Raw genomic sequence first — 25906 nt, forward strand, 5'->3', positions numbered from 1 at the left:
GGGGGGGGGGAGGGGGATAGGGAGAGGGTGGTTGGGTTATGGACATTGGGGAAGCTATAGCACATACTGTGAAGTATGATGCTGTGAAGTATGTAAACCTGACGATTCACAGACCTGTACCCCTGGGGCTAATGATACATTATATGTTAATTAAAATTTTTTTTTTAAAAAGTACGTAGGGGTGCCTGGGTGGCTCAGTGGGTTAAGCCTCTGCCTTCAGCTCAGGTCATGATCTCAGGGTCCTGGGATCGAGCCCCACATCAGGCTCTCTGCTCAGCAGGGAGCCTGCATCCCCCTCTCTCTCTGCCTGCCTCTCTGCCTACTTGTGATCTCTCTCTCCCTCTGTCAAATAAATAAATAAAACCTTTAAAAAATAAAAAATTTAAAATTTAAAAAAGAATGTAGATATCTATCAACAGATGAATGGATAAAGAGGTAGTATATATACACAATGGAATACTATGCAGCCATCAAAAGAAATGAAATCTTGCCATTTGCAATGATGTGGATGGAACTAGAGGGTATTGTGCTGAGTGAAATAAGTCAATCAGAGAAAGACAAATATCATATGATCTCCCAGATGTGAGGAATTTGAGAGGCAGAGTGAGGGGAGTTGGGAAGGAAAAAAATAAAATAAGATGGGATCAGGAGGGAGACAAACCAGGGAGACTCTTAATTTCACAAAACAATCTGAGGGTTGCTGGGTGGAGGGGGGTTATGGAGAGGGTGGTTGGGTTGTGGGGAGGGTATGTGCTATGGCGAGTGCTGTGAAGTGTGTAAGCTTGATGATTCACAGACCTGTACCCCTGGGGCAAATAATATATTATATGTTAATAAAATAATTAATAAAAAAGAATCCTATTTATGTATAAATCGTTTAAAATATTCTTCTATATGAAGTTATATAGGTGTGCATGTGCATGAAACAGACTGACAGACTCAGTAGGTACCTACTGACCTTTAGGGATGCTGTGGGTAGTTAGACTTGTAGACGGAAGGAACAGGAGAAAAGTGTGAAAGGAAACAGCCGGTAGTTAACATTGGCTGTCTCAGGAAGGTGGAATTGGAGAGTACTAAACTAGGAAAGTTGGGACATGCATCCTAGCCCCCAAGTTAGAGAAGTAATATAGAGCAGACATTATGAGCGTGACCTGTGGAGTTAAAAGAAACTGACCAATTTCACTCTCCTACTTTCAAGTAGTATTCTAGTTCACACTCAGCCTCATACTCCTTAACCGTAAGTTCATGTGTCTGATCTTCTGTTTCCTTTTATCTCTGTCAAAAAAAATCACCCATTGCTCTGTTCAAGTGACTTCCATCTTAACTGCCTCTCCTAATTGACTTTGTTTGTAGTCAAGAAACCAGTTTGCTAGAGGTATACAGTATGACTAAAACAAGGAAGGAGGGTCTGTGGGGGGGCACTTTCATTTGTCTTTTGGCATTTACTTTGGTTGCCCCAGAAACTGCATTAATGTATTCTCTTCTTCTCAGGAAAGTACAGATACAGAAAAGTGAAAAGGAAGTCCCAGATTATTGAGGTGTAACTCAGTGGTTCTCAGTGGGGGAGATGGGCCAATTTTGCCCCCCAGGGGACATTTGGAGATGTCTGAAGATAACTGTTGATTGCTGTGGCTGAGTGGAGATACTGGCATTGAGTGGGTAGAAGCCAGAGATACTGCAAAGCATCCTATAATCCCAAACAGTCCCCCACAACAAAAAAAAACATTTGACCAAAATGTCATAGGGTCACTGTTGATAAACTCTGCTTTAAATGTACACACTCTACAAAATGTACATTTCAGCTGTCACACTACCCAGTGAGTCTACTTAAGTCTATTTATATATTTACAATTCCATTGTGCAGAAAATGCTCATCAAGTTCTGCACTTTTTCCCAAGGACTAATGATGGACAATAACTCATTGAGGTTCTTCAAGAAATGTACCCTAAACACAATTTCCTTAATGACTCTTCCTTAATGACTCTTCTCTACAAATTAATGGTCTCTATTCAGGAATACTAAATCCAGTTTCACATATGGCCAAAAAGAGGTCAGAAATATTTTTTAAATTTATTTATTTTTATTTAAAATCAATTAACACATAATGTATTATTGGTTTCAGAGGTAGAGGTGATCCATCAGTCTCATATAATACCAAGTGCTCTTACATCATGTACCCTCCTTAATGTCCATCACTCAGTTACCCCATCCCCCACACCCTCCCCTCCAGCAACCCTCAGTTTGTTTCCTATGCTTAAGAGTCTCTTACGGGGGGCGTCTGGGTAGCTCAGTGGGTTAAGCCTCTGCCTTCGGCTTGGGTCATGGTCTCAGGGTCCTGGGATCGAGCCCCTCATCAGGCTCTCTGCTCAGCGGGGAGCCTGCTTCCTCCTCTCTCCCCCTGCCTCTCTGCCTACTTGTGATGTCTCTCTCTGTCAAATAAATAAATAAAAATCTTAAAAAAAAAAAAAAAGAAAAAAAGAAAAGACTCTCTTATGGTTTGTCTCCCTCTCTGATATTGTCTTGTTTTATTTTTCCCTCTCTTCAAAACAAAACTCTGTCTTGTTTCTTAAATTCTACATATCAGCGAGATCATATGATAATTGTTTTTCTCTGATCAACATATTTAGCTTAGCATAACACACCCTAGTTCCATCCAGGTCATTGCAAGTGGCAAAATTTCATTTTTTGATAGCTGAGTAGTATTCCATTGTATATACACACCACATCTTCTTTATTCCTCTGTCAATGGACACTGGGCTCTTTCCATAGCTTGGCTATTGTGAACATTGTTGCCTTAAACACTGGGGTGCGAGTGACTCTTAGGATCACTTCATTTGTATCTTTGGGATAAACACCCAGTAGTGCAATTGCTGGGTCGTAGGGTAGCTCTGTTTTCAACCTTTTGGAATCTCCATACTGTTTTCAAGAGTGGCTGAACCAGCTTTCATACCCACCAACAGTCTAAGAGGGTTTCCCTTTCTCTGCATCCTCTCCAACATCGTTTCCTGACTGGTTAATTTTAGCCATCTGATGGTGTGAGGTGGTATCTCACTGTGGTTTTGATTTGTATTTCCCTGATGCCAAGTGATGATGAACATTCTTTCATGTGTCTGTTGGCCATTTGGATGTCTTCTTTGCAGAAATGTCTGTTCATGTCTTCTGCCCATTTCTTGATTGGATTATTTGTTCTTTGGGTATTGAGTTTGATAAGTTCTTCATAGATTTCGGATACTACCCCTTTATCTGATATGCCATTTGCAAATAGCTTCTCCCATTCTGTTGATTGCCTTTGGTTTTGTCAGCTGTTTCCTTTGCTGTGCAAAAGCTTTTTATCTTGATGAAGTCCCAATAGCTCATTTTTGCCTTTTTTTGCCTTGCCTTTGGAGATGTGTCTAGCAAGAAGTTGCCGCAGCTGAAGTCAAAGATGTTGCTGCCAGTAGTCTCCTCTAGGATTTTGATGGATTCCTCCCTCACATTGAGATCTTCCATCCATTTGAATCTATTTTTGTATATGGTGTAAGGAAATGGTCCAGTTTCATTCTCAGCATGTGGCTGTCCAATTTTCTCAGCTCCATTTGTGGAAGAGACTGTCTTTTTTCCATTGGATGTTCTTTCCTGCTTTGCCAAAGATTAGTTGACTATAGAGTTGAGGGTGCATTTCTGGGTTCTCTATTCTGTTCCATTGATCTATATGTCTGTTTTTGTACAAGTACCATACTGTCTTGATGATTACAGCTTTGTATTAGAGCTTGAAGTCCAGGATGGTGATGTCACCAGTTTTGGATTTTCCTTAGGTGGTCTCGTCTTCACAAGATGGCTTTAAGTTCCACACAAACTGATGGCTCCAAAAATCATGTCTCCCTGTCAAACAAATGAATTGACATCCCCAAGAGATCACAAGACACCTGTTCAGTCACGAAGAACATTGCACTGTGAGTTTTCTAAAGAATAGCAGTAAAACCAGATGCTTTGCAAGCCCTTCTCAGAAATATTTTTGATAGAAGATAAATCACACTTGGATAGGAGCTCTATTTTTTCCTAAGAGGTCATTCCTAATTTCAAAGCAGGCAACACTTAAAGATTTCAAACACTAATCATAAAATCCAAGAGTCAGGAATTCAAACTGCCAACAACAGGAATCTTTGAAGCCATCATTCCTCAGAGGCTAAGAATCACTGCTCACAGATGTTAATTCCCTAACAAAAATGTTCATAAAACTATGTCTTGTGACAAGAAACTGACATGTCTAGGACAGTCTGTGAGCATGTGTCATGGATTACACTCACACTTATACAGAATGTTCTATAAAGCGTGAAAGGCCCACAGTCAGTGGCGATCTAACCCTATAACAGTGTGGTCATAGGTGAGGTCATTAACTTCCCCTGAGGAACACATGCACTGGAGTACCTCCCCAGAGATAAGAAGCTGAGAGCTAATGCTGTCATTATTCTCTAAGCACCACCTGCTCTCCACCTGGGATCCTTGAGTCACATCTGTTAAGGGCCTCCATTTATCCAGTATGCCTCTTCCCAAGAATCAGGGATGCCACTGACTTTGAACCTGGAGCTCTCAGCACCTAGGCCATGGTTAGCTTGTAATGCCTTGAGAGATACGTTATGTTAAAGGTCTTTGTCCTCAATAGACTGTACACCCCTCAAAGTAGGGACTGTATCTCATGCCAGTGCTTCCTGACATGATCACCTAAGGATCTTGTTAAGTCACAGATTCTGATTCAGGAGGTCTGGGGTGGGGTCTGGGATTCTGCATGTCAAGCTCCCAGGAAAGGCCAGGGTTTCTAGTCTCAGGACGACACTTTGAATAACAAGAACTTAAATGTTATTAAATCTCCAGTAGCTGGCATGGAGATTTACCCACAGCAGGGAATGAATAAATATTGATGGTGAAGGGGTTCAACTGTTGGCTCTTTACAATCCAGTGTGAGAAGACAGATCTGCCAAGTCAAATTCAAGGCTCATGACCCAGATAAAGAAAGTTTGACCAAACAGAGCATTGCTTGAATTATAAAAAGCATTTTCTTAGTTATGTTCTAATGCCACTGTGGATAAAGTTATAGAAATATGAAACTTAGTGAAACTTTCAAAGTAGAGTACAGAGGAATATCTGAAATATATACATACAATATCATATTTCCCACGTGACAGCATTTCAATCTTACAAGGCCAAATTACAAACAAACAAACAAACAACAACAACAACAACAAAGCTGATGCTAGCTTCCAAATGTATGTTTGGAATAAGTTGGTAGAACATCTCTTCATCATTCCAGGAACAACTGAGTTACGGTCTGACAGAAACCAGTAGTATATTCAATATATTAGAAACATGGTGTTTATAGGAAAAGATGCTACCAACCTGGGAAATGAATGCATAAGTGTTTATTGTACAATTCTTTTCACTTTTTAGTATGTTAAAGATTTGGGATTACAGTCCTGGGTAGGATGGAGTAAGTACACTGTCTCTCCAACCGCAACTAAAATCTCCAGACAAAATTCATAGAGTAGCTATTTGAGGACTCTGAGAAGTAAATGACAGCAGGTAGATTAGGAAGTAAACCATAACTCAGAATATAAACGAAGATTGTTTCCTGATTTGGTTTCTGTTTTTTTCCTTCCATACCTTGCAGCTTGAACTCAATGCAGTGTAAGTCACAGAAGTGTGCTCTGGGAACAGACAGAAAGAGCTCCAAGAGAAGCCCTCTCTTTCTAGTCTGAGGAGCGGAAGGGGGGGGCCCTACAGGATAGAGAAAAGTAGCAGAAATACTGTTTCTCTATTCTCTTCTGGCCCTGCCCCAGGCAAGCCTCATTCCCAAAGCTGGAACCCTGTGGTAGAAGGGGTAGCAACAGCACTAACTGGGCAAGCACCTGAAACTAACAGAGAAATCTTCTTGGACCAGAAGAGTGGGTGGAGTGGGGACCCATGCTGGTTATTTTCCTTCCTCAGTCCCAGAACCAACCTAATTGTGGGAAGCAACACAGCGAGCTCAGAGAGCACACCTTTGACTTTCTAGTCAGAATGGCAGGAAAAGGGGGAAAGGGACCCTGGAGCTGGAGAATGTGGGGGTAAGGATGCTAGAGAGGTGGAAGCTTGAGAAGTGAGTGTGTGGCCTCACCCTGATCTGTACGCGGACCAGACTCTACAGAGCATGACCAAGGCCTGGCATGCAGAACTACGGGGGCAGACCACTGCCCAGGTTTCAGACCAGGCCCTGGATAGTACACCCGTGGAGCAGGTCCAAACAGCTCTGCAAAAGTGTTGAAAACTAAAGGGAAACTAGTGTCAAATGATGAAGAAACTGGTCATCCCTATGCAAGGAAAAAATGAACCTTGACCTCTTCCTCATGCTTTATACTTAGTAACTCAAAATAGACAATAGATCTAAATGTAAGCATACAACTCTAAACATTTTACAAGAAAAATAGGAGAAAATCTCATGACAAGTTAGGCAAGTCATTCTTAGGTACAATACAACACCCAGGTTCATTTTTTAAAATACTGCTAAGTTGGACTTCATCAAAATTAAAAACTTTTGTTCTGTGAAAAAGATACGTTACAGAGTGTGAGAAAATATTTGCAAATCACAGATCTAACCAAGGACCTGTATCCAGAATATGTAAAGAACTCTCAAAACTGAACATTAAGAAAACAAACAACCCTATTAAAAAATATTCAGAAGATTTGAATAAACACATCTCCAAAGAAAATATACAAATGGCAAATAACACAAGAAAGATGCTCGATATTATTAGCCATTAAAGAAATGCAAATTAAAATAGCAATGAAACACCAATACATATCCATTAGAAAAGAAAACACTGTGGAGAAAAAATGAAAATCTAGGGCACCTGGGTGGCTCAGATGGTTAAGCATCTGCCTTTGGCTCAGGTCATGTCCTGAGATCGAGCCCCACATCAGGTTCTCTGTTTCGTGGGGAGTCTCTTCTTCCTCTGCCTCTTCCCTAGCTTGTGCTCTGTCTCTCTCCCTCTCAAATGAATAAATGAAATCTTAAGAAAAGATGAAAAAATGAAAGCTACAAGTGCTGATGAGGATCTGGAACAAATAGTTCTGCTACACTGTTGCTGGAAATGCAAGGCCCAGCCATGAAAGAAAACAGTTTCTTTCTTTTTTTTTTTTTTAAGATTTTATTTATTTATTTGACAGACAGAGATCACAAGTAGGCAGAGAGGCAGGCAGAGAGAGAGGAAGGGAAGCAGGCCCCCCGCCTAGCAGAGAGCCCCATGCGGCTGGATCCCAGGATCATGACCTAAGCTGAAGGCAGAGGCTTTATTCCACTGAGCCACCCAGGTGCCCCAGAAAACAGTTTCTTACATACAGCTTACTATACCACCCAGATATCTCGCTGCTAGTACGTTCTACTAGAGAAAGGAAAACTTACACCTACATAAAATTGGTACACAAATGTTGATAACACCTTTATTTGTTTTTTGTTGTTGTTGTTTGTGAATAAAACTTATATTTAGGTTTAGCCAGCTGGGCTTGGTTTAGATGATCCCAGTTTTGTTGGCAACATCCAAAGCATCATAGTCAGGAGCCAATTGAACATATGCCTTCTTCTCTCCATCAGGCCTGATCAGGGTGTGGACCTTGGCCACATCAATGTCATAGAGCTTCTTCCTAGCCTGTTTGATCTGGTGGTGGTTGTCCTTGACATTCACAATGAACACAAGTGTGTTGCTCTCTTCTGTCTTCTTCACGGCTGAATCGGTAGTTGGGGTGGCAGAGGAGCTGGATGATGGCATGGTGATCAAGCCTGTTTCTCTTGGGGGTACTCTTTTGAGGCTATTTGGGCTGCCTTTGGAGATGCAGTGTTGTGGGCCATCAGAAAGTAGGTGACGTGCAAGTCATCTTTTTTTCCTGACCGTGAATGCCTTTCAGCACCGCTTTCTTGGCCTTCAAAGTCTTTGCTTTGGCTTCACCTTTGGGAGGGCCAGGGGCTTCCTTCTTAGCCTTCAGCAGACATCTTCATGAAAGTCATAGCAGCTTTATTTGTAATAGTAAAAAACAGGAAACAACTCTAATGTCCTTCAACAGGTGAAGGCCTAAATAAACTTGTGGCACATCTATATACAGAAATACTATTCGCAACAAAAAGGGAAGAATTCCTGATACATACAATATGAATGAATCCAGGAGAGATTTTTCTGAGTGAAAGAGGTAATTGTCAACATTTTGTATGCTACATGACATCATTTATATGGCATTCTCAAAAACGCAAAAATATAGAGATGGAGAGGAGAGGGTTTGACTACAAAGAGGAGGTATGAGGAAATTTTCTGGGTGATGCAACTGTTCTGTATTTTGTTTACGGTGGTGACTACATGAATCTAAAATTCATAGAACTGTACACCAAAAAGAAAGAAAATTGTATTGTCCATTTAAAAATTGAAACAAAAAGTTACTGTATCAGGGTTTCAATGTCAAAATAAGAATAGACCCTTGGCAATCAGTTCTATTACCAAATCATCTTTTTCAGGCTAACTAACATTGTAAAATAATCAAATAACAACTTCCAGACCCAAACAACATGTAAAGTACCATAACCATAATACAACTTACTATCCTCACAAAATTAGAGTGCTTTCTGTGACAGTTTTTAGTAAAGGGTACTTCTTCACTCTGATTCTACTACATAATACTCAACTTGCCTACCAATCTCAGAGGAATAAAGTAGACAGAGAAGGATGCATCCCACTTGTAAAACAAAGAAAAATATTCATCATTATCATGTCTAGGCCATGTCTATACCAACAAAGCCAATAAGATGACCAGCTAGTTTGATCTGACTTCATTCACTCATCTTCCAAAGATTTACTAAGCACATAGTAAAAACCCAGGCTCCGGGAGAATGAAAGTAAAGCAGTGCTGAGCTTTATCTTCCAATGAGTCAATCCAGACAGAATACAGAATAGCTATGTAGAAACCTACTTACTGAACACTTTAAGAACAATGGCCCATTTGATTAAGAACCAGGAGCCATAGTCCATAGGATTCTAAAAACCAAGCCCATCATCCTTCATTGCAGCTGGAGATGATGAACGTGATATTGGGTATATCCAGCCCAAGTGGTTTTCTTGTGCCATGGTAAAGTAGTAAGTGAAGTTAGGAAAAATAGGGAGAAAATCCTTAGGGTGGGTTTTCATATCAATCCAGACAAATAGTTAAGCTGCTTTGGGGCTAACAGCTTGGTCTCTGGAACCAGGTAAACCAGGTTTAAATCCTGCCTTCACCCCTTCTTAGATGTAATACTTTGGGCAAGATATTTAACTTCTGTGTCTTGGACTCTTCATATGAAAACTGTGTATTTTTAGTAACCCTGTTCTCACAAGGTTGGGAGACAAGGTTGAGCATTAAATATCAAAATCCTAAAACTGGTGCATAGTACACAGTATGTACTTAACAAGCTTTGTTAGAGTTCACACAGCAAAGTCAAGACTTAATGTCCCTGAGGCCAGTTAGTTTCTGTCCTCCATGTCCCAAATTATACTATAGGCAACCATCTTATTCTTTTTTTTTAATTAACATATAATGTAATTATGTATTATTTGCCCCAGGGGTACAGGTCTGTGAATCATCAGGCTTACACATTTCACAGCACTCACCATAGCACATACCCTCTACAATGTCCACAAAGGCATTTTACTGGCCGTAAGGTCAATATGAGAAAATGAGCAAAAGCCTAAGTCCTACAGGTAGTGGGTAAACAATTTAGTTACCAATACACCTTAAAGAGATCTTTCCAAAGTGAAAGCTGAATTTGGAAATATTGGGTGTGTATGTGAAGAAAAGATAACTGAAGTAACCAGATTTCCCCCATACACTGGTTATGCTCCAGTCCATTCTACCAAATGAAAAGGAACTTACCTGATCAGCAATATCCACTCTTGCCTTGTGATTGAGCAAGAAATCCACCGCAGATATATGATTTGCCCCCACTGCAAAATGCAGGGCTGTGCGGTTCATCTGAGGAAACATAATTTGTGTTTTCCTTCATCTAATTGTTATTTAGCTTCTTTATGATTCCTATGTCTTAAATGGTCATAATTTTCTATCATATGTTTATATGTGCATGGCATAACCTATGATTGATTGTAACAATGTAATGGATTTTAATTAAAAAGTAAAAGTTGGGGCTCTTGGGTGGCTGACTGGGTTAAGCCTCTGCCTTCGGCTAAGGTCATGATCTCAGGGTTCTGAGATCAAGCCCCGCATCGGGCTCTCTGCTCACTGGGGAGTCTGCTTCCCCTTCTCTCTCTGCTGCCTCTCTGCCTACTTATGATCTCTCCCTCTGTCAAATAAATAAATAAAATCTTAAAAAAAAAAAAGTTGTAGGGATGTCTGGATGGCTCAGTCAGTTAAGCGTCTGCCTTCAGCTCAGGTCATGATCTCAGGGTCCTGGGATCAAGCCCTGCATTAGGCTCTGTGCTCAGCAGGGAGTCTGCTTATCCCTCTCCTTCTCCCTCAGCCCCTTTCCTGACACATGCTTTCCCTCTCTCACTCAAATAAATAAAACTTTTAAAAATAAGTAAATAAAATTAAAAGTAAAAGTTGTATTTTCTCCCATATGCAATCACAAAGAACAGTAATTTTTTCTGCTTAGAATATATTGGTAATGTAAAACAAAAATTTCCCTAGATGTTCAACCCATATATGGTCTTTCTTCTATAATTTTTGTACTGTTTATTTCACTTAAACAAATAAACAGCTTCAGAATGAAAGAAAGAAGGAAGAGAAGAAAAAAGAAAAGAACAGGACAAAGAAAAAGAACAGACACAGAAAAAGAAAGCTCTGACTGTCTGTTGCTTCAAAGGAAAGCCAACAAGGTGCTCCTGGGATGTCCAGAGACAGTTCACTGTGTTTCAGACAAGAGATGTTTTGCTTGTAAGTAAAATACAAGTCGTATTTCCCATATTCTAGAGACTGGTTTTACTTCCAAACAAGGTACCTGCACATGGATTTCCTCCTTTATTTCAAACAAATAATGTACTGCAAAATTTAAATATCTGATATCCTTGGTAGCTAAACTGATGGTAAACTGACGTTTGACAAAACATAAGTTATCCTGATAGTGTCTGCCATTTAGAGCTGTGTTCTGGTATGTCAAGCCAAAACAGCATCCAAGAGAATTCAATAAAACCACTTATATATATTTTTTCATCTCTATCATTACGGATTTTAAGGAACTCTGCAACTAACCATGTCAACAATTTGCTATAAATGGGACCAAAACAGATATTGTTAGAAAGTATAATACATTTCATCGAGAGCTGATGATAACTTGCCACAGTGACCATAAATTAAAATGCCTCAAATGTGCCCTAAATGATACTTCATTTAGCATTAAATCCTTTTCAATACTTTAACATAAAAATACAGTTTAAAATATCAGAAAGTCTTGGGGCACCTGGGTGGCTCAGTTGGTTAAGTGTCTGCCTTCGGCCAGGTCATGATCTCAGGGTCCTCAGATGGAGTCCCACACTGAGCTCTCTGCTCAGTGTGGGGGTCTACTTCTCCCTCTCACTCTCCCTCTGTGCTCACTCTCTTGCAAATAAATAAATAAAATATCTTTTAAAGATAAAAAACATCAGAAAGTCTTATGTGCAAAAATTTTAAATTATTGTAAAAGTACATTAGAGAATCTATTTCCTGCTACTTGGGAAAATGATTATTGCTTTACTTATTCAACAGTTTAACTAGATATTATTTTCAAAGACCCTTGCTTACTTCTTTGTTTTTACTCCCTTCTTTCCTGATTTTTTTCCTTTTGGTTTTGTTGTTGTTTTTGTTTGGTTCCTAAAATTGTTATGCTGCAAAATTTTGCTATTTCTCTACTCTTTCTAGGATACCTAAGGACAACGAATGTTATATAAAACGGTAACACATCAGACATACACATGCACACAATATACACATAAACACATAAATTTCCATATATATGCAAACATATATCTCTCACATATACACAGCACAACTGGTAAACATCCTTCCACTGCATCTGATACATGACTTCAATTCGTATGACCTCACTGTCTGGGACAGCTCTATGTGCTGTGTAATGGAAAGTCTACTCTCTAGGGAGACCTTTTTAAAGCCAGAGTCAAAAAGCTGAATTGATGGCAATTAAAGTTTCTTACTTTTTTGGATTTTACAAAACCATTTAAGCATGAGAAAATATTGCTAGAGCCCTCCCCAGTGCCTGGGAAGAGGTCTGTACAAGTCGGAACACTGAACTTCATTTAACATTAAATCCAACTCTATTTTCCCGTTTTTGATCCACTGCACAGATTGTCCTAAGCAATTAACACAGCCCCAAATCTGTTCACTTTGATAAACCTTGCCCTGAAAAGCTATCAGGAAATCTCTACAAAACTAAGCAGTAGGAAATTCATATTTCTAGCAGTGGACTTCTCTCCTAACCCCAGACACATCAAGAACAATAAAGTTAAGAGCCAGGTTTTAGAAAAGGCCCTAGTGCCTGACATGCAAAGGCACCATATTTCCAAAGTGGTAAAATACAAACCCATGCTCCTTTGGATGTTAAACTTGGTGGGCCGAAAAACAAAGGACATCCCTGGAGAGAAAGCAGTGACAAAACTGTGAAGCAAAAGATGTTCTGCCTTTCCAGAATGTGTGAGGCCAATGATCCACAGGCTGCAATCCAGATCAAGTCCAGGCCCATAACCTTGACAACTGGCTTTACTGCCCACCCACAGTCTTTGCAAAGATGCACACAGTGACTGTGTATTTCCCCTCTGATAAGATAAATTAAAACACCCAGAACTATTCCTCAGCATAATTCCACCTTGAGCTTACACATTCTGGAATTACCAACAACAGAGCTCTCCTTCACCCCATCCAGCACAATCATTTTAATTTTTATTACTATTTGAGTTGCACTGTGTAAATCCAAACCACCCTTAGGGTACTCACTTGCCATACCTGTGACTTCTACTTACATTGTTCACAGCATTAATGTTAACCTTCTTTTCAAACAGCTTCTCCATAAGATCCAAATTATTGCTTTTTGCAGCATTCTGAAAGTTTCTCTCGTTTGGCAGTACTGAAAGAATGAAAGCAAGCATGACTGAAGAATTTTAAGGGGGATGAAGACAAAAAGAAAGCAAACCTCACGTGACAAACCTGGTAACTTTAAAAACTTGACACAACAGCCTTGAGCCTTTCACGTTCTGCCAATCTGGACATAGGAACTCTGCATCAATATTCTACAGAGCTGTATTATCAAGATTCCACTCTGTGCTCCCCATGCAAATGTTTTCACACCCTTAAAGATATTCCTGGTCCCAAACAAAACATCATTTCCAAGGACCACCCTGAAGTCAGCAATGTAGCATCTGCCTCTAGGAGATTGGAGGGTGGCCATGGACTTTCTGTTTTTTTTGATTTTTGTTTTGTTTTGTTTTTTAATAAATGTCTGTATAAGATTAGATAGGCAGAAGCCCAAATGCTCCATACAAGTTTACAGAGATAAAACTGCTGTCTGCAGAACCCACTGAAGATGCTGGCCAGCAGAAATAAATCATTAAAATGTAGCATATCATGTAAACATACACAAAGGCTGAAAGGGATGAACATGTTTTATTTTCATTTATATAAAAAAAGGTAAAAGTAGATTCATACCTACTATAAACATCACATATTTCACACACACACACATTCGGGTGGCAGATTTTATTAACTAGCCTAGAAAAGTTTTCAGGATTTATTTAGTTTTTTTAATATGCAGGAGGATTTGGGGAGCAACCCCAATATTGGGGGATAAAGTCAGAATTGGAATGATCTGAAATCAGCAACAGACCATCTCTAAAAAGAAAGCAACCTAAGAGAGGTTTTATGTATGTGTTGCCAAGTAGTTTCCCAATAATAATAATAACAACAACAATAACAAAAATCTGTTGAAGACTGTAGAATATGAACAAGTCTAATCAAAGACCAAGAGGATCTTCATGGGAGAAATACATATTCATTCTTTCTATCGCATGGATCCCCCTCTTGCCTTCCACCCTTCTTATGGTCCCCACTCTAAATGACTTCAACATCCACACAGATGACAAATCCCTGGTCTCCCCGTTCTCTGACTCTCTCATGGAGAACAATCTATATCCCACCTGATCTCAGCCACCCAATTTCAGGGACCTACTCTTGACATCACCATCAAAAACTACATTACCTCTGACATCTTTAAGAATCCCACCATCTGGGGGCGCCTGGGTGGCTCAGTGGGTTAAGCTGCTGCCTTCGGCTCAGATCATGATCCCAGGGTCCTGGGATCGAACCCCGCATCGGGCTCTCTGCTCAGCAGGGACCCTGCTTCCCCCTCTCTCTGCCTGCCTCTCTGCCTGCTTATGATCTCTCTCTGTCAAATAAATAAATAAAATCTTAAAAAAAAAAAAAAAAGAATTCCACCATCTGACCACCACCTCATCCATCCAACTCACCTGCTCTAGTTCTCACAGTCCTGAAATTTTGCAACCTCATCAAGTCCTCCAATCTACTGTTCTTACCAGCTCTTCCTGTTATTCATCCTTTATTCTTTTACTCCACCCCTTGCCCAGGTTAGATCCTATAGTCCACCTCTGAAATTGCTTCTATACAAACACCTTTACCTCCCTTGCCAATCTCTTTCCTCATCAGACCAGCTGGCAGAATCTTAATTCTGAGACTAAACCCAACTTCTTTTTGTTCCATTTCTGCACCTGGACAGCTGAAGAGTACTACAGAGAAACACATAACCGTGCTGTGGGAGACTCAGATAGTGCTCATTCATATCTGCTCCCCCATCTAAATGCCTGGATACCTCCACATCCCAGTCAGGGTGCAGTTAAGGTGAGGTCCTTCCCCTGGACTGAAAGCAGAAGGGGTCGTATGTTCCTTGGGGTGAAGTTGGTGAAAAGCTCCTGCGTCACCTTCCAGGTGCTTTCTTCCCATTTTATCAACCCTGGAAGCCATGTGTTTAAATGTTGCAGTGTTGTAGCTGCGTTGTAATCCCTCAAATTTTACATGTTGAAGCTCTAACTCCGGTACCTCAAAATGTGACTATATTTGGTGATAGGGTCTTACAAGAGGTAATTAAAATGAAGTCATTAGGGTGGGCTCTAATCAAATGTGACTGGTGTCCTTAGAGGAAATTTGGATACAGATATGACATAGGAAAGACCATGTGGAGACACTGGGAGGAGATGGTCATCTACAAGCCAAGGAAAGAGGCCTCTGGGGAAACTAACTCCACTGACACCTTGATCTAGGATTTCTAGACTCAAAAACTGAGACAAATGTTTGTTGTTTAAGACATCCAGCTTACTTTGTTATAGTTATCCCTAGCAAACTAATACATAGGGTCACATGATAGCAGTACCTCAGTCAGGGAGACAATTCTCCATGGGTCTTATGGGTTTCTGTACATCTTTTTTTTTTTTTAAGATTTTATTTATTTATTTGACAGAGGAAGAGAATGTGCAAGCAGGGGGACCAGCAGGCAGAGGGAGAGGCAGACTCCTCACTGAGTAGGGAGCCCAATGGACCCTGGGATCATGACCTGAGCTGAAGGCAGACTCTTAACAGACTGAGCCACCCAGGTGCTTCTGTATATCTTATAAGCAGAAGAACTGACTGCTTTTGTTGTAGACCCTCTTTTCCAGGATGTTTGCACTGTCAACTGTGTCAGAAAAGAGAGATAATGTCCTCCTTTGGAGCGAGGGGCTAGTTTGCTTATGGCTTGCCTTAAAAGACAGAGAGAGTAAGGCATCCTTCTGGCCCATGAGAAAAGGTTTGGGTTCCCTAAGTTCAGGATTCATCCATAACACAACCCACAGCTTATGCAGGTGTCACTTGGTGCGCTTAGCATCTCCCTGCGGAACAGGGGCTTGGACAGCTGACACAAATGTTGACAGCCTGGCTACTGCTCCTACTGTGAGTACTAAAGTCCTCTGTGTCTGATCCAGAGTGTCTTCTGCTAGTATCCGTGATACCATGGTAGGCTAACCTGTTAGCTTGCAAACAAACAAAAAAAGTAAATGGCCTCTTTAAACTTTATTTTTTAAAGATTTTATTTATTTGAGAAAGACAGGGAGAATAATCTGGGGGGGTGGGGGGCAAAGGGAGAGGGAGAAGCAGGTTCCCCGAGGTGTGGAGCTCCATCCCAGGACCCTGGAATTAGGACCTGAGGCAAAAGCAAACACCTAACTGACTGAGCCACCCAGACGCCCTGACCTCCTAACACTTTTTGACACACAGGTTCCTGGGAAGCTAGGTGGAGCAGAGACCCTGCTGTCAGACATGTTGTCTAAGCAAGAAGGAGATATTGACTATAGTCACTCAGATTAAGGGGTTATTTGCTGCTGTAGGAAAAGCGAGTCTATCCTGACTACAGAGACTAACATACTACACATAATTAACATACTCTTAAATTCTTCTTTTTTTAAGATTTTATTTATTTATTGGACAGAGATCACAAGTAGGCAGAGGGGCAGGCAGAGGTAGAGGGGGAAGCAGGCTCCCTGCTGAGCAGAGAGCCCGATTCGGGGCTCAATCCCAGGACCCCGAGACCATGACCTGAGCTGAAGGCAGAGGCTTAACGCACTGAGCCACCCAGGCGCCCCTTAAATTCTTTTTTTAAATAATGATTTATTCGGGGTGCCTGGGTGGCTCAGTGGGTTAAGCCTCTGCCTTTGACTCAGGTCATGATCTCAGGGTCCTGGGATCAAGCCCCACATTGGGTTCTCTGCTCAACAGGGAACCTACTTCCCCCTCTCCCTCTCTGCCCGTCTGTCTGCCTGCCTGTGATCACTCTCTCTGTCAAATAAATAAATAAAATCTTTAAAAAAAAAAACAACCAAATAAATAAATAATGGTTTATTTATTTGTTTCAAAGAGAAAGAGAGGCCACACATGTGTGCATAAGCAAAGGGAATGGCAGGGAGAGAGGGAGAGAGAGAATCTCAAGCAGACTCTCCACTGAGCGTACAGACTGATGCAAGGCTACATCCTATGACCCTGAGATCACGACCTGAGCCAAAATCAAGAGTTGGACACTTAACCAACTGAGCCACCCAGGTGGCCCCATATTCCTCATACTCCTAAATTCTTACCTACTAATCTCAAGTACGATCTCATCACAGCAATCCTACTTCAATTCCCTAGCCTTCTGTTCTTCAATTCCATGACTTTTCCTTTCCTTTCAAATACCCTAATCTATTAATGTGCCTAATTTAGTATCCATGATCAGCAACATCCAAATCTCAACTGATAATATTGCATACAGAAAACATAAGCAATCTGATAGTAATTCCCTTATTTTCCCATCACTAAGTTTATCAACCTACCTACCTACTTTGATACCCACACTCTCTGCTTTTACTATTATTATAGTCAATGAAGCATCCCCGCGCCTACCAAGGTTAACCCCCCCACTGGGGCAAAGGATCGCACCCTTCTTATCTTTTCAATTATTTCATGTATCAGTCCCCTAGAAATTATCCCATTATCCTCTGCATCATTTATACTCCCTCCAGGGACCATGCCCTTCAGCATATACAGAGACATTATAATATGCCAGTGGAAAAAAACTCTCTTAAATTCACATCCTTTCCAAATGCCCCTCCATTTCTCAATCTACCCTTCCCCCAAAATTCTTAAAAGTGTTCTATGATTTATGTCTCTCTTTCCTCACTTCACAGCTTCTTGTCATCTCCATGCTAATAAGACCTCATTCCCACCACTTCACTGAATCAGCACTTACAGGATCACTCCATCTTGATAAAAAAAACCCAGTCATCGCTTCTCTTTGTGCACCTTAAACTCTTGGCAGATCTGACAGAGGGCCATACTCTCCTTATAACATTCTTCTTCAGGCTTCTGATAGACTACCTGTTATCTTCCAGTCTCTTTTACTGGCTCTTCCTCTTCTGCTTGATCTCTAAGTGTTGGAGCACTCTGGGGTTTTTATGAAGTTAACAACCTGACAGAGTAGGTACTATCATCCCATCTTACAGATGAGGAAAATGAGACCTAGAAAAGCTAAACCCCTTACTCATGTCTTAAAGACAATAAATAATAGAACTATCCCACGCAGCCTGAATCCAAACCCAACCTTTCCAGCCCTGCAAGTGTCCAGGGTCTCTGCATGAGAGTATAGACTGCCCACTGTCAGATGTTTTAGCTAATGCGTTCTGTCAGTTAGACTGGGTTTCTTTCAATTCTTTCTTCATTCCCACAGAGCCCTGACTCACTTTGCCCCTCTGTGTTAATCCAATGGGAGTGTAGTTCTAGTTCCTGGTCTTTTCCCTCCTGGCTATGTCCCAGGGTAAATCAAGTCCCTGTGGTGTTCTGAAATAGAACACATGGATTCTATTCCATCCCTGAAGTCAAATATCTTCTCCCTTTTCTACCACATCTATAAGAAAAAGTAATTTTGAAGGGGTTCCTAAGACAACTGGGAAGCACCATACAAGATTCTTAATCTACAAAATCAGTGGTTCTTAGCTCTGGCTTCACAATAAAATCAACTGGATCCCTTAAAAAAAAAAGAAATCTAAGTGAAGTTCTTCAACCCAAGCCAACTGCATCACAATCACTAGGCTTCCAAATGTTTGCAGACTTGCCCACAATTTACTGAGTTACCTTGTAACAATTTTGAATCTTTACATTCAAATGTAAAATGGAGATTATAAAACTACCTTTGGCAGTGTGGAGTAGCCAGGTTGTACAGACTAATAAGAACTGGCTATATCTCTTCCCAACTCTGTGTCCAATGACATTATATTGTAAGCTTTAAATCAGTCGTGGTGAAAGTATTACACAAAGAAAACTGAAAATACTACAAATCAGAACTTCCCCCAACAACCCTGCCCCAGAGAGCTGGTAATCAAACATTTACTAACATACCACTATCTACCTTCTAGCTAGTAAGTGACAGAGTTGAAAATATGATCTAGACAAATCATAAAGGTATCAATTTTCAGCTTGACTAAATAATATTTAGAGAACTTTACTATATATGTCTTTTTTTTTTTTTTTTCAAAATGTTTAAGATCAAAGAAAGGTTAAATGTTCAGCCCAAAACAACAGGTTACACAGAGTTGTATCATTCACTTAAACTTTTAGGGGTCAAAAACTCCAATGCTTTCAGGAGTTGGGCAAGTATAAACCAAGAGGGCCAGAACAGAAGACCATGCTGAGGTAGAAAAACAAGGCCCAGCTCCCTCTGTCATTTCATTCAGGTCTCTGCTCGACTGGTACCACTTCTGAAAAATTGTATCTGACCACCCAATCCCCTTTCTCCTGTCATTCTTTGCCCTGTGCCCTCCTTCATTTTTCTCCTTCATATCGTTTGTTATTACTCGACATTCTAATACATATAATGTTTACCTACTCACTATCTGTTTCCTTCACCAGAATACACTATCCATAAGGAAGCTGAAATAAGTCCAGTGCCTCGTGTTAGTAGATGTTCAATAAATATTTGTTAGATGGATGGATGGAAGGGTTGGGAAGCCACTACCTACCTCTAGAACAATACTGCCAGGAGAGAAAATATTATGCCCAGTTTTATCAAAACTTCCAACATAAACACACACACACACACACACACACACACACACACATCATGTATCAAAGAGGAAAACCCAAGAGAAATTAGAAAATAATCTGAACTAAATGAAAATAAAAATAAATCAAAATGTGTGGGATGCAGCTAAAGTAGAGCTAAAACAGGAATTCATAGCATTAAATTATTAGAAAAGAAAGTCTCAAGTCAGTAATCTAAGCTCCTACCTTAAGAAAGTAAAAACCTGGGGCACCTGGGTGGCTCAGTCGGTTAAATAGCTGACTCTTGATTTTGGCTCAGGTCATGACATCAGGTTACTGGGATCGAGCCCTGTGCTGGGCTCTGCGCTCAGCAGAGTTTCTGCTTGAGATTCTCCTCTCTCTCTCTGCCTCCAACCCCTGCCCACATGCATGCACTCTCTCTCTAAAATAAATAAATAAATCTTAAAAAAAAAAAAGAAAGTAAAAACCTAAATCAAGCAGAGAAGAAAAATAGCAAAAGTAAAGGCAATAATCAATGACACTGAAAAGAGATAAACAATAGAAAAAAAATCAATGAGAACAAAAGCTGGTTCTTTGAACGTATCAATAAAATCAGTAAACTTCTGGTAATACTGACAAGAAAAAAAGAGAGAGAAAGAAGGCACAAATTACCAATATAAGGAATAACAGGGAACATAGCACCACAGTCCACACAGACATTAAAAGGATAACGAGGGCATTTTATGAACAACTCCATGCACATAAACTCAACAACTTTGATGAAAAAATTTCTTAAAAACCACAAACTATTCAAATATATTCGAGATTACATAGATAACCTAATAATACCATAACTATTAAAGGAATGTAATTTGTAATTTAAAATAATCTAAAAAAAAATCTTCATGCTCCTAAAAAACATTCAGATGTGCATTAAACAAAAAAGAAGAGATAAAGAAAGACATTATCATGCCCAGATACTTTCACTAGTGAATTCTGCCCAACATTTAAAAAATAACACCAAATCTATACCATCTCTTCCATAAACCATAAGAAGAGGAAAAACTTCCCAACTCACCTTCTGAGATCAACATTTCCTTCATTCTAAAACCAAAGACACTCTAAGAATAGAAAACTACATACCAATATCCCTCATCAACATAGATTCAAAACTCCTTGAATAAGCATTATTAAATCAAATTCAGTGATACATAAAAGCATAACATACCAACTGAGGTTTATCCTGAAAATACAAGACCAGTTCATTATTCAAAAACCAAGCAATGTAATCTATCACACAAGTAGTCCAAAGAAGAAAAACTATATGACCAATTGATAACATTTTAGCATTTAAAAAAATTCAACATCCATTTATAACTAAAAACAAAAACCAAAAACCATCTCAGCAAAGTGGCAATAGAAGGGAACTTCCTCAACCTGATAAAGAACATGTACAAAAAACTGACAGCCAACTTCATACTTAATCATAAAAGTTTCAATACTTTCTTTGCTCAGGAAGAAACAGAAATATCCACTGTCACTCTTTTAAACACTGTGCTGGAAGTGTTAGCCAGTACAGTACAGCAGTAAAAGTAAATTAAAGGGCAAACAGATTGGCAAGAAACCAAACTGTCTCTTGTCTAGTGGCAAGCAATTTGATTACCTCCATATAAAATCCAAAGCAATGTACAAAGCAGCTCTGGAACTAATAAATGAGGTTAGCAAGGTTGTAGGATATGAAGTCAACACATAAAAATCTATCCTATCTCTCTATACTGGTATCAACAAATGGAACCCAAAATTTTGGTGGAAACAGGATCTCCAAATAAAAACATCTGAACCCTAATGTAAACTTCACACCTTATATGAAATGAACTCAAAACAGATCACAGATGTAAGTGTAAACCATAAACCTACAAAACTTTTAGAAGAAAACGCAGGAGAAAAACTTCCTAAGCTGAGGTTTGGCTATGTAGCCTCCACAGGAATTATCACTGCCTTCCAACATCTTCCTCACTGGTTTGCTGGCTTGTTCTACCGTCCTTCGACCCTTCACCCAAACCAGCACGTGGACTGTCCTGCTCCCTCTGCATATTCACATCTAAAATAATGTCTGGTAAACCGGAAACTCCTGAGACTACTTCTAGATGAATGAACGGACGGATGGATGAACTAATTGAACACCGTTCAGGAACGGGTGCTCTGTCAACAGCCCTGAAATCATTCTCAACTTTCGAAGACTCTTCAACGATGTGCCTCAGTTTAAGCTATAATATAAGTGTGTTCTCCAAGAGGCTCAGAAGACTCATCCCATGCTTTAAAAACCTAAGCACAGAGGGGCGCCTGGGTGGCTCAGTGGGTTAAGCCTCTGCCTTCGGCTCAGGTCATGATCCCAGGATCCTGGGATCGAGCCCCCTATCAGGCTCTTTGCTCGGCAGGGAACCTGCTTTTTTCTCTCTCTCTCTGCCTTCCTCTCTGCCTACTTGTGATCTCTCTCTGTCAAATAAATAAATAAGATCTTAAAAAAAAACCTAAGCACAGAAAGATTAAGCGATTTGAAGTCACACAACAAGTCACCGCCTGAGTCAGGATACAGGAGATAACACCACAGGAAACTCCTTTCCTTATTTGCAATGGGGCTTAATCATTTCTTCAAAAACCCGCTTCCTTACACGAGTAGCTCTTTCCTGCCAACCACAGGATAGGTTTCACCTGAAATCAAACAGCCGGAGTCAAAGCTTGGGCGGGGTGAGTGCGAGCTGGCAAACCAGCACACAGGCGATGAGCTAGCGGAGGATGGACGCCCAACCCCCGCGGCGTCCTGAGGCGGCGCCTCGGCACCTTCCACACTAGCCCCCACCCGCGGCCCGGCCGCCACCGCGCGGGCTGCGGCCCGCCTCCTGGAACTCACGGATCTCGTGTCCCGCCGCCGCCGCAGCCTCTCGAGAAGCCTCCCGCTTCGGGATCCAGGGCCGGCCCGCTGCACCCCTCAGATCTTCCCGGAGGCCCTTCACGGCCGTGGCCGCCCCTTGCAGCCGTCTGGTGATCCGGGATGCTCTGGCCGGGGTCCATGTAAGCCGTCGCTGCCGGCAGAGCGCCGGCAGGCACGGTCTGGCCGCTGCTTTTTACCCCGCGGTGTTTCGGCAGCTCGCCCGGGTTCTCCCGCCCGGCCCAGCTCCGCCGCGTGGAATGGCCCACCTGCGGGTGTGGCCTGCGCACGTCCTAGGATTGGGTTTTACCTGAAGGAAAGCGCTCAGGAGAGAACGCCCAGCTCACACTTTAGTTCTTCCTACAGCTTTGAGAAATGTCCAGGCTGGATTTATAAGCACACTATGAGAACTTCAATATTAAATCATTTCTGAATGGGCTTCCAGAATTTTCTTTTGAATTAAGTAAGACTCTCAATTTTTTCTCTGAAGGTGTAAACCTTGGTATCCTTTATTTTTTTTCCCCCAAAGATTTTGTTTGTTTCATAAAGAGAGAACAGAGCATGAGTGCGCGCGAGGGGTGGAGGAAGAGGGAGACAATCTTAAGCAGGGTCCCCAATAAGCGTGAGACCCAAGTGGGGCTCCATCGCAGCACCCTGAGATCATGACCTCAGCCAAAACCAAAAGTCAGACGCTTAAAAGACGGACACCCACTCTCCCCCTTGGTATTCCATTTTAAACCCAGTCATAACCTATTGGACTGCCCATCTTAGGTTTTATTTTTTCTTCTTTGTGGTTTATGAAATAAAAAATTGACTAAATATAGGATCCTGGGCAACCATGTGCGTAGCTAAAATTCTCATCATATTAAAGAAAAGTAGAATACTGAAGGACAACTAGGACCTCTGCCCTGAATCCACCGCACCCAAGCACAGTGGGTTTGATGCGTTACAAAACAAAGTAAAACCATGGCACATCTCACACCTGTGGATGGCTTCAGAGGTCAAATAGGAAGTTTAGCGCGTTCTAGGAGTGAAAAAAAAAATTAAGTCCTTATAAAACAGAGCTAGATTTGACCCCAGAACTGACCCACCCTTTATACACACACACACACACACACACACGCCTAAGAATATTAGGAGAGCATTGCCTATAAAAACACACAAGTCAGTTTAAAGAGAAATAAACTAATGAAAGCTGAGAAATATGTTGGATGAGATTAGGCAACCGCTGAGCACTTGACGAAAGAAAAGAAGTGGACATTTTCAAGAGGTCTTACAAGTGTAGACAGAATTCACTTATAGACAAGGGTTTGGATAGGTTGTGTGTGTACACACAAATATATGTATATCTATGTATACACACACACGTATGTATTTTTATGTATATGAATGTATTCTGAGTTTGAAATAATAATAAACTTAAGAGACTGCCGTTAGAAGTAAAGGGTTAACACTATTTGCCTCTGAATTTTCTTCTGTCTCTGAGCAATAATGAGGAAATAAGACTCATTAACAAAAAAGAAGAAAAGACTCATAAATTACTTCACATTTGTAAGAACAGTTCATTATGGTTTGCTTAATAAATGAAATTACATTTCCAATACTCACTATAATAACATTCGAATTTTTCTTGAACAACTGTTAATCCAACTGTTTTGGTTTGTATTACCAAGGAAAAGTGATTATCTTTTAATGATACAACAAAAGGACAGTTTTTGCTCTGGGAAATAAACACCATTGCTCTGTGAAATTCACTAAAATCTTATCAGCACCAGGTATGTTCAAATTTAGCACTACTTTTCAAAATGGAATATTACTTTTAAAAAAATCAGCACTAGGAACCAAGGACAGTATTCAAAATGGAATATTTCCTCAAAAAACATGTTTTAAGCCTTAGGTTAAATAGTACATTTTGGAGCCATCTTCCAAATACTCCCAAGCCACGCCAAAAGGCCATAGTAATAAAATATTTATAACGCAATCCATTATCCAATAAAAGGAAAGAAATGCAATTCCTTCCTTCTGAAAGGCCCATCCCTTAGGGCCCAGTTTGAGTGCAGCCACCCTACATCAGCCACGGCTTTTTCTTCCCAGAGAAAGTAAGATAGTAATAGACACCACTCTTTGGTTACATATGATTTATTCATTCATAGGTCATTGAATAATAGTAACACTAAGTGCCAGACCATATACTTCACACCTAAAATTCAGAGATCTAGTGGGACAAGATTGCAGCGAAGCCATAGCGAAGAATGTCTCATAGTCCTCATAGAGAAAAAATAGGAGCACAAAGGAGTGACTGACTAGTTTTTCCAGAGGGCAGGGACCCTCTCCTGAATGTGGCCCCTGGGGTTAAGTTCGGTATGGAGGGAGCGAGAGCAAAGTTGTGCATGGTGGGAGAGAGAGTGTATGACCAGGAAGTACATTCTGGACAGAGGGAGCAACCAAGCACCATACCAGAAGGAAGCAATAGCTTGGTCTATTCAGGAAACTCTAAGCTATGCAGTGTGACTTGATTGGCCTTGAATGCCAAGCCTGTGTTTTTCATGTAACATGATATATGGGTGCTAGCTTGTATTGGCTTGCAAGAGTAGATTGTTAAATTTTCAGGAATTTTGTGAACTGGCTTTTTAGTAGGATTTCGGTCACATATGTGCAGTTTAAAGAATAGTTTTATGGTAAACCTTTATGCAGTGAACCACCCAAGAAATAGAGCACTGTCAGCATCCCAGCAGCTCTATGTACCATTCCCAAATCACATTTCTCTACCTCCCCACAGAGGAAATCATTATTCTCTCAGGACAAAAACATACTTGCTTTTCTTAATAATCTTATTTCATATGGATAAATCCTTAGAACAATAGTTTTAACGGTTTTGAACTTTATATAAATGTATTCGTGCTGGTGGCATGCTATGACTTGCCGTCTATGACTTACTTTACTCCAGATTGTTTGTGATATATATCTACTTTCTTCTAAGATTTTATTGATTTGAGAGAGACAGTGTAAGAGGGTGCATGAATGGGGGGAGGGACAGAGGGAGCAGGACAACCAGACTCCCTGCTGAGCAGGAAGCCCCATGTAGGGCTTAATCCCAGGACCCTCAGATCATGACCTGAGCCCAAGTCAAATGCTTAACCTACAGAGCCACCTGAGAGATATTCCTCTACTTTCTGATTAGCTATTTCCTCCATTTTTACCACTGTGTAGAATTCCATTGCTTGAATATACATGAATATACAATGGTAGAATTAAATTAATATTTATTTTCCATTTTTGCTATTATAGTGCTGCTAGGAGCATTCTTGTACCTACTTCCTAAGGAATGCGTTCAGTAGTTTTCCCAAGACATTGTATCAGGGCTGTAGAAGGAAAAAAAACTATATTTTGAGATGAGTT

At 40.6% G+C, this 25906-nt stretch overlaps 1 protein-coding gene across 1 annotated transcript in view; it reads right to left on the reverse strand.

The window, feature by feature from the left end:
• The window catches only part of ANKDD1B (ankyrin repeat and death domain containing 1B), a 63780-nt gene extending 41130 nt beyond the window's left edge, over positions 1–22650 (reverse strand). The window contains 4 exon segments of the mRNA XM_032843880.1: positions 9901–9999; positions 12993–13096; positions 22490–22614; positions 22616–22650. Coding sequence (XP_032699771.1) covers positions 9901–9999; positions 12993–13096; positions 22490–22614; positions 22616–22650 — 363 coding nt within the window.
• Positions 22651–25906: the final 3256 nt, after the last annotated feature.

This window comes from Lontra canadensis, unplaced genomic scaffold (assembly GCF_010015895.1).
Source record: "Lontra canadensis isolate GAN:19392208 unplaced genomic scaffold, GSC_riverotter_1.0 scaffold4, whole genome shotgun sequence".
NCBI lineage: Eukaryota > Metazoa > Chordata > Mammalia > Carnivora > Mustelidae > Lontra > Lontra canadensis.